Here is a 10502-nt window from a genome sequence, read left to right on the forward strand (position 1 = left end):
TAAAGCAAGATCTATAAAGAAAGTTCAATGATTTAAACCTGTCTTAAATCAATTTTTAGAAATGTTACCTGTATAATGTAGAAGGCTGAGAAATAATCAATTGACTGATATCTAATAATTTATAAATATAAATATCTAAACATATATCTAAACATATATAAAAAGCATAAACATAAATATCTAAACAATAATGTAGAAAAAATTCTCAGAAAAATAAGGCCCTAACCTTATTGAAACAGTCTTGAACATATATAACAAATCAGTTTTGTTTTGAGAGGGCACAACCAGGAGGGTTGGCAGGCAGAGGGAGAAGCAGGCTCCCTGCTAAGCAGGGAGCTTGATGCAGGACTCAATCCTAGGACCCAGGGGTCATGACCTGAGCCAAAGGTAGATACTTAACCAACTGAGCCACCCAGGTGTCCCTGGGATCACCATTTTAAAGAAAGAAATTTCTGCTATGAAAGGTTATTCCTTTTCCATACTGTCCTTGCATACATGTGATTTTTTTTTTTTTTTTGGTCATTTAAAGAATTCTAAAACTAAGAAGCTTCCAGAAATTTTGAGGAGCCAGTTTTGCCTTAGACACCTTCAGTTCTAAAGACCTGTTCTATTATTTACATAAGTCTATGCATCAGTATATGTATATGGTCTATGACATCCATAAAATGATAAATACAGGCCTAAGAGAACAATTTGTAGAGAATCTGGCTGTAAAAGACTTTCTGCCAATTAGTTGTCATAGTCACATCACTCTTCATGAAAACCTCAGAAATGCATTCAATTTGGAATAGATGTTTAGCTTCAAATCTATTATTTCTCATTTTTAATGATGGACTTTTTTTCTAAGATTTTATTTATTTTATTTGAGAGAGAGTGAGGGTGAGAGAGAGAAAGAACCCAAATGGGGGCAGGGACACACAGAGAGGCAGAAGCAGACTCTCCACTGAGCACTGACCTTGGGATTATGACCTAACCCAAAGGCAGACACTTAATGGACTGAGCCACCCAGGTGCCCCTGGACAGTTATTTTTTTTAATTTTTGAACTTTTTCCAGATTTTAGGTTATAGACTATTTTTTGTAGTCAGTGCATTTGAATATGATAGTAATAATTACTATTATACTTTTTAAGAATAATCTTAGGATGTGATCCCTAAATCCCTAAATAAATGAAATGATGAGTGTGGTGAAGGCTCATATATATAAGCTTGTCTGGAAATAATCAGAATATTAATCTCATTAGATTGAACCGTAGAAAGTTGCCTTTTTCTATTGTGCTGATAAAAATAGTGTGTTCTGGAGTGCCTGGGTGGCTCAGTTGGTTGAGTGACTGCCTTTGGCTCAGGTCATGATCCCGGAGTCCTTGGATCGAGTCCAGCATCGGGCTTCCAGCTCCATGTGGAGTCTGCTTCTACCTCTCACCTTCTCCCCTCTCATGCTCTCTCTCACTCTCTCTCTCAAATAAATAAATAAAATCTTTTAAAAAATTATAAAAAAGAAAGAAAAAGTGTGTTGCTATGTTTCAACCACATATTTATATTTGATGGGTTTCACTTAATTAGATCATGACTAGAAGAGTCTGTTAGTCAAAATGGTATATATTGACTGTGATATGCTGCTAACTCTTGTTAAACTTCATTCCAGAGATTAGGAAAATGTTGTGAACAGAGGCCATCATTCTAGTTGATTTCGGGTGTGAACAAAACAAGTATGGGTAGCGGCTCAGAATACACAATTTTATGTATTAAAGATTTGCTAGAGGGGCGCCTGGGTGGCTCAGTGGGTTAGGCCTCTGCCTTCGGCGCAGGTCATGATCTCAGATGATCCCGCATCAGGCTCTCTGCTCAGTGGGGAGCCTGCTTCCTCCTCTCTCTCTGCCTGCCTCTCTGCCTACTTGTGATCTCTGTCAAATAAATTAAATAAATCTTTAAAAAACAAAAAAAAGATTTGCTAGTCAGGAATTTTTTAACACAATACAGGATAAAGTTTCCTAATTTAGTTTTGGTATTTCCACACAAATTTACTGAAGTCATATGTTCACACCATGCTCATGTAAACAGTATTTCACTTAAAATAAGTAAAAGGCATACCTATTTTTTAATTTTGTAAAAAATAGGATTAGGAATAATGAATTTCCCTGTAAATATTATTGAAATAGGCCATTCGAGTTGAATTTCCTCAAATATGACAGAAAGAGGTATTGTCATTAGCATCTTACTACTGTACTAATGTACTCCACTACATTTCTAAAAAGTCAGTTAAAAGGAATCACTCCTCTGAGAATTTTGCCCATCATGTGAATGACTACTACTTTGGTTGCATTTTTGGAAAGGAGAAATGTGTCATTGGCTTGTAATAACACCCATAACATACAATTTATTATGGATAATTTCATTTATTGCCTCAAAAAAGGTGTTTTTTTTTGAATATATAACTTGCCTACTGCTCCCAGTAGCTAATGTGTATTCACTTTGTTTAAAAATATGCAAGATAGTAACTATTTTATGATGACATTGGTGAGCCTAATTCTCAAGCATTAGGGGGGAAAAAAAGAGGTTTCAAAACTGAAAATTACAGAGGTGAGGAAATGATTCATTGGTCTTAAACATGGTGCTTAAATAGGGGATACTCATGAAAGGCAGCCCTCTAAACAAGAACTCAGGCTGTAGTCATGGAATGTGTCCTAGCACCCTTCATCCTCCTACACACCCACACTGTACCACCCAACCACAAGTTGTAAGGCATCAGAAACAGCCCAGTCAACTGGTTGCTCCCGTGTACTCCTTGAAACAGCTGAGGGATTCCTTCTCTTAATCAGATATAAATCCGTTCAGGCAGGAGTATTTCTTTTCGCATTTTACATCCTTACCTTATGGAGCATTCTTGGTTCTAATTCTTCAGTTCAACTGCTGACTTTGCCACTGAATTACTTGGGTAAGTCTTTCTAGGGTCTGTTTACCTTGGCTTACTAGATCAGCTGCTGTGACCAAATTTAATCTCAGGGCATGTGATTAGATCTGAAAAATTGTACTTATAAAATTATTCTCTGCATGTTTTCCTGTGGTAAAGATGTGAATAAATATTTGTTAGATAATGTCTACAGTATTTCAAGTGCCCAGATAAAAATGAAAACAGAGTATTAAATCTACAAATTCCAGATGTTTAGAAACCTCTAGATATGTCACTGAAATATTCAGTTTTCATCCAGATGTTTGGTGTTAATGTTTGTTTCTTCAAAAGACAGACATTTATGGTGTTATATAAATATGGGTTACAGCCTTATGTAGTCCAACATCCTATCAATCTATTTGCTTCTGGCCGTCTTAGGAAATTGTGTGGCAGTTGCAGGTGCATATTTCACTTGTGTTCTCCTGTGATATACTGTGAGACCTAAAAGGACAGGTATTTATGGACTTTTATATAGAAGGCTGTAATGTGAATGACTAAATAAATTAAATAAAAAGGTAAAACGAATGTTTAGCCAATGGCAGCTATGATTCTCACAGGACAAGATATGATTTCTAAATTCTGAAATACGTCATTCAGACAAATTAATCACAGCAAAAATCTCTTGGCTGCTTTCTTCAGTAAAAACAGTCAAGATGTGAATAAATGATTTTCTGTTTATTTAAACAGTAGTATGACCATCCAGGAAATGTATGCTAAGGGATAACAAGTGAGGCTTCTTTTTTTTTTTTTTAAGATTTTATTTATTTGACAGAGAGAGATCACAAGTAGACGGAGAGGCAGGCAGATAGAGAGAGAGAGAGAGGGAAGCAGGCTCACTGCTGAGCAGAGAGCCCGATGCGGGACTCGATCCCAGGACCCTGAGATCATGACCTGAGCCGAAGGCAGTGGCTCAGCCCACTGAGCCACCCAGGCGCCCACAAGTGAGACTTCTTAATAAGCAAATGTTCTGAGAAGTAAGGTGTATAACCGAGCACTTTAAATATTCACTACTATAATACAGCAGGTTATTATATGTTTGTTACTTTTTAATATGAATATTTTTTGAAAGTTGTCTGTATGCATAGATATTAGGGGTCTATAAGGCTTGGTTCATATTGCTTTAATTTCATGAATAATAGTATTTTTTCATAACTCAGATTCTTTGGATAAAGAATTTATTTTTATCTGAATTGTTAATCATACTATGTAACAAAACAAAATGCACTTTATATGGAAGCTTGCCTTAGATCCAAGCTTGAAAAAGGAAGTATTTGAAAAAACAAAAACAAAAACCTCATTTATCTAGCACTTTCCAGAGAAATTGTACACTAGAAGATAAAATTGGCTTTAGGACTCCCACAATGATGAAAGTTCACAAAATTTATTTATTATGTGCCCAGACGGACATCTTTGTTTTAATTATATGCAAAATGTTTCATGGCCCAATTTCTTAGGACCTATGCTATGGCTCTAGGTTGCTAGGATAAAAAATTCTCATGTCAATAATATCAAGAGCACGAGATTCCCAGAGGAAACAAACAATTTGCTATAATAATTATGTGGCAGCATAGCCATGTGGAATAGTGACCGTGGCGGTAGAGTTCTTTACTATATCATGGACCATTGGGTGAACCTCTTAATAATGGATTAGCAACGATACCAACTAGAATGACAGTTTAAGGATATTCTATAAAATATGAAGCTAATCTTTATATCAAAGGCTTTCATATACGGTCAATAAACTATTACTTATATGTCTCTTTTATTGACTCTGAATGTCTCGAGGGCAGGGACTTTGTCTTATTTATTTGTACATTTCTCCCTCTAACCTCTTGCATATTTGATCTAACACAGTAGCTGTTGCTAGACATTCACTAATGCCAACTATATAAATGAATAAATGGAGCTTGAAATTCACTAAGGAAATGTGAGATTAATTTTGCTCTGTCTGGTTTATAAATGCAGATTATTAAACTGATAAGAATGGATACTACACTTGATCTTAACCAAAGGCCAAGAAGCGATTATATAAAATGCACATGTAAAGTTTAATGAAAATAAATAGCATATCTATTTTTTTAAAAATGAAGTGTCAGGCATTTGAATGATTATACTTAGCTAATTGGAAACAAAATAAAACAGAAACTTTTTTTTTCAATTCAACCAATGAAGCTGGATTATAAGGTGATAACAGAATTAAACTATATTTATTTATAAAACTTTAATATTAATATTCTAGTGGAAATATTGCTTTATAATCTGGGATTACTTTTATAAATTTTATTTTTAATATTGTTATCCTAGTGGAAAAACATGTTTTCTCATTTCAATTCACCTCAATATTTTATAGAATATTTGAAAATAAACCCAGACACATTTACTTTTGGTATTTTGCATTCTTCCTTTCCATTTTCATAAGATGGACCCATCATGTATTTGTTGCTATTTTTTTTCTGTTATTAACTTCATGGACTTCTAGTATCAAATATGTAATTTAATCTCTAAAGAAAAATAGTATATAATTACTGTATAATTATCAAATGCTTTCACATACATTTACATGTATGTGTCTTTATTCATACATCCATACATGTATGTATGCACATATATCTACCATTGAAAACTATGAAAGTCTTTTATCAGTCTGTTTAAAAAAAGTGAAATGGCAAATTTTCACATGGTTACAGAAAACAACACAAAATAGCCTATATGACTTCTAAAATCAATACCATATTCTTACATTTTTCCCATTTAGAATTACACATAACAGGTTTTATACTGTTATTATAGAACTACTGTACCCCTTCTCCCAGTAAAGGAAATAAGTGTAGATTTTAAAAGAAATCTATTCCTCCCATTTTCTGCCAAGATTATTTTGACTGAATGTTTCAGCTCTTGGTGACAATGATGATGATGTGTTTCTTCCATCTGGAACTGTCCACGGAGAAAATGTCCCTATGGAGAATCTTGAAAGGCTCATTATTCCAATATTACAAATATGAAAATTGGGGTAGAGAGAAGTATAATTTTCTCAAATTCACACAGAAACTTAGAAGTGAAGCCAGGAGTAGAACCCAACTCATGTGGAAAAGATCTAATGCAACATGCGATGTCAAGCTTGCAAAGGTAATTAAATTGAGTAGTATAATTACCTAAATTATAGTACAGGAAATAGTGTCATATTTACGAACCTAATTATATCGAGTAGGAGAATTACATGAATGATAGTAATCATATGGATGGAGTTCACATACTTTATATGTTTTACTTTTCTATTCTAAATACTTAAAAAGAAAGAATTTGAAATAAAACAGGAACAACAACAACAAAAGCCCAGTCTGAAGCCAAACCACCCCCAGGTTTAAATTCTGGCATCCTGTATTCCCCTCTGTGTCATCTTAGACAAGTTACTTAACCTTTGAGTCTCAACTTCCTCATCTATAAAATCGGAATAATGTTAATGATCTGGAAAAAACTGTGGCTATTAGAATATATAGTTTATATATAGAATATACATTCTATATATATATATATTTAGAATATATAATATAGTTGCCTAGCTTTAAATAGGTATAAAAGGTAACTACTAATCGTTTGGTTATTAAGTAACAGTAACACATGAACACCCATCAGCAAGTTTTTGTTGTTGTTTTTAAGGTTGATTTTTTTTTTTTAGTAATCTCTACACCCAGTATGGGGCTTGATCAGTAACAACTCTTACACACTGGACTCCACGTGTTTATGTGGGGTGTAAATTGATGCAACTTTGGACAACAGTTTTTCCATATTACCATGTTACGTTGAATGTTCATATATTCTGTGACCCATTGATGCAATCCCTGAATGATACACTCAGAGAAGTTCTGTCATATATTTATCAGAACACAAATGTGAGAATGTTTATAGCAGTATCATTTATAAAAGGGGGAAAAAAAATAATTCAAGTGCCCATGGACAGCAGAATGGATAAACCGTGGTATATTCACACAATGGAATAGTATACAATCATAAAGAATGAATGATTGAAGTCTCTTGAATCAACATGGGTAGGTCAAGAAGCCTGTAGTTAGAAACATCCTGTTTTGATAAATATAAAAGACAAGCAAAATTAAATAGTACTTTTTCAGGTCACTTGTTATTCACAAACTGTTATTTATTTTGGTTGGTTGTTTTATATAAAGGCTTAGAGATGATAAGCACAAAATTCAGGCATGTGGTAACTTTGATTGGAATAGACAAATCAATGTAATGTAAAAGGACCACTTAGCTTAATGAGAAACGCAATATGAACATAAAGTTCCTCCAAAACAAGAAGATGAAATGATGCCAATATTATTCTGGTTCTGAAAATAAGTGGCCATTTAATGCATATTTATTTAGATTTTTTATTTTATGACATATATACTTTAATATGTTAGGCAAATTCAGTTAAATTTTAGAAGGAACCTTATGTCTACAAAGCTTATATGAAATATATATATGGTTTGAAATATATAGTTTTTTTTAAAGATTTACTTTATTTATTTGACAGAGAAAGAGATCACAAGTGGGCAGAGTGGCAGGCAGAAAGAGAAGGGGAAGCAGGCTCCCTGCTAAGCAGGGATCCCGATGTGGGTCTTAATCCCAGGATCCTGAGATCATGACCTGAGCTGAAGGCAGAGACTTAATCCACTGAGCCATCCAGGTGCCCCGCAAAATATATAGTTTCTAAGATGAACTCACACTGAGGTGGAATGGTCATGTAAAGCTTTGTGAATGTGGTGGCACAGAATGGTCCTTCAAGATGTAGCTTTCCCAATAGCTCTCTGAGTACACTTGAAATTGGTTCAGGAATTGACAGCTAAATGTCAAGTCAAAGAACTTGGAAGAAAAAAATGTTTGACCAGGATCATTATTAAAATGTTAGCTGATAGTCATAGAAACTCTTTATAAAGCCAAGTACCTTTGAGAAACCCCAAATGATGGTTTTCTGCCATTTGTTCTTCTTATACAGCATGTTGTAAAATACGAAATAGAGTATTTTGTATGCATCTTCTGAAAGCTTAGATCACCCTCATAAATATGTTATGTGGTTAAATTCAGTGCTGGTTTTTCATATTCACTCCTTCACAGTGTCCTTGTCTAAGTCTCTGAGGGGCTATTTTTACGTTGACGACCCAAAAGAAGGAAAAAATGCCATTTTGTTGTCTTTCTTTTTTTCTTTCTTTCATTTGTTCCTTTTCTTCGTTAAAGGTCAAAGTCTGGTTCCAGAACAGGCGAATGAAATGGAAGAGAGTAAAAGGAGGACAGCAGGGAGCTGCTGCTCGAGAAAAGGAACTGGTGAATGTGAAAAAAGGAACACTTCTCCCTTCAGAGCTTTCGGGGATCGGTGCAGCCACCCTCCAGCAGACAGGGGACTCTCTAGTAAATGAAGACAGCCACGACAGTGACCACAGCTCAGAGCATGCACACTTATGATACACAGAGAGGATCAGCTCCCTTCTCAGGAAAGAAATGTTGTGATGGCAAGCCTTACTCAAACATCGTTTACACAGACAGATGACGATGACAGTGATTTTTTTTAATATTATTAAAGTCAGGCATCTCCAGTCTTTTTTTCATTTTCCGATCTATAGAGGGTTTACACTAAGTGCCGCTTATGAAAGATGTTTCCTCAGTGAAGATGGAGATGAACTTGTTTTGACTATTCCAGATATGTTGGTCGTGTGTGTGACAGTAAGCAGGTATGTTTGCTTTTGCTTGCACTGAAAATTAAATTGCTATCAAGAGCAAACTATGAGACATTTTAATTCAAGAAGCCTCCAAAGTGAAGATGCAGAAGATGAACTCGCTTTAAACATTCCAGATGTACGAGGTCACGCGCATGACAGTGGGGAGGTATTTGCTTTCGCTTGCACTGACAATTAAATTGCTATCGAATAAACCATGAAACATTTTATCCTGAATAGCCACAGTGCCTGAAATCACTCTTAAGTGGATAAAAAATGTATTTTAACTCTGTATATATTACCCTTAAGTCATTTTCCTGTCTTCACTAAGTTTAGCGATGCATTCATATTAGCTGATGAAAACAGGCACTCACGATGACAACCAGAACCAGCTTCCTGTCTGTTTATACACTTTGTCATCCCAGAAACAATCAGCACATGCTTACTTGTGTTCAAGTAGAGGAAAATACATTAGTGTCTGATAGGACATATTCTTGTACCACAGACAAAACAAACCTTATGTTGCATTTTCTATCAACTGCTGCTAATACATTATTATAAAACTTAACCTAGCTCCTCAATTCTTCCTATCTTATAGCTTGACAAAAAATTTAGGATCATAGGCAAATCAGTTAACTTACAGAAAGAGCTTTGTTTGACAGACTTTGTCTGATTTTATTTCTTTAAAATGCTAGCTGTTATATGATTTAATTAACAAGGAAAAGGTTTCCCCTTGATTGGTGATGGCATTAGACAAGTTGCAAAGCAAAATTGATTCCTCAAGTTGGTAGAAGATAATATTCTGAATGTCTTCAAATGAGATTCAGTAAAAACATTATTTTTTTCATATATGATGTATTCATGCAGAACAACAATCTTTGTATTTTGTAAAAAAAAAATGTTTAATAAATGATTCTTTGTAAATAATTTTGGTCTCCCTACTGTGATATCCTAAATTTTTACAGGTTTTAATGTAAATACTCATAGTCCTAAATTCATCTGCAGTTGTGTATATCCAGATGATCATAATAAATGAATCATCTACATTTTTTTCTCTGGTTTCTGTATTTTTTAACTGTGAAAAAAAATAAATCATTGGATAATCAAAAAACATTTAAGAATACATATGTATTAAATCGCTTACCTGATTTGAAGAATATGCCAAATGGACTTCTGTGTGTATTTTATGAAATTGAACATAAAAGGGGAAAAAAGTACTATTATTTGTCACAATTAGGTAAAAATAACAGTTACACATTTTGAAACTTACATCTAATAGAGATGAATCCATTAATTGTTCCTAAGTTAAAACATCCAGAGTTTTTGATGTGAAAATAAGCTAAATAGGCGAATCCAAATGCTCAGTCCTAATAGACATTACCAGTGTAAGAAGTTAAGGATTTACTAATGTATTTTGTTTTGTGCATGGTTGCATATGCATTCGATATCTAAGTCCTACTAATAACTTTATAATACTTTTTCATTTGTTCCCTATTGTAACCTAAAATGTTTAGAAATACCCAGAAACTCTCTCTTCCCACAAAGTAATTCGAAATAGAAATAGAGAAAACTCATCAGTAAAAATTTCCAAAACCTCATTATTTAATTTCATTTGCTTTAGAATGGTGAGATTGAAAAAAAAAAATGTGAATGATCTCAGTTTACTTACTCTAACTTAATATATGGAGAGTATTCAAGAAATTTTTAAAAATTACATTGTTTATATCACTTTTTTCCTTTGTGTTATAAATGTTATCACAGCAGTTAGCAATATTTCTAAATTAACTGAGGGTGAAGACCATTTACATTGACACCTTCCAGGCATAAAACAAACACTCTTCTATCAA

General features: G+C 33.9%; 1 protein-coding gene and 1 pseudogene across 1 annotated transcript in view; one reads left to right on the forward strand and one right to left on the reverse strand.

Moving 5' to 3' along the window:
* The window catches only part of MEOX2 (mesenchyme homeobox 2), a 62311-nt gene extending 52610 nt beyond the window's left edge, over positions 1-9701 (forward strand). Inside the window, exon 3 of the mRNA XM_032873942.1 lies at positions 8180-9701. Coding sequence (XP_032729833.1) covers positions 8180-8404 — 225 coding nt within the window. The 3' untranslated portion in view covers positions 8405-9701. The remainder of the gene's footprint in view (positions 1-8179) is intronic.
* Positions 4856-4972, reverse strand: LOC116878986 (annotated as a pseudogene).
* Positions 9702-10502: the final 801 nt, after the last annotated feature.

The sequence above is a fragment of the Lontra canadensis genome, unplaced genomic scaffold (genome assembly GCF_010015895.1).
Source record: "Lontra canadensis isolate GAN:19392208 unplaced genomic scaffold, GSC_riverotter_1.0 scaffold2, whole genome shotgun sequence".
Lineage (NCBI taxonomy): Eukaryota > Metazoa > Chordata > Mammalia > Carnivora > Mustelidae > Lontra > Lontra canadensis.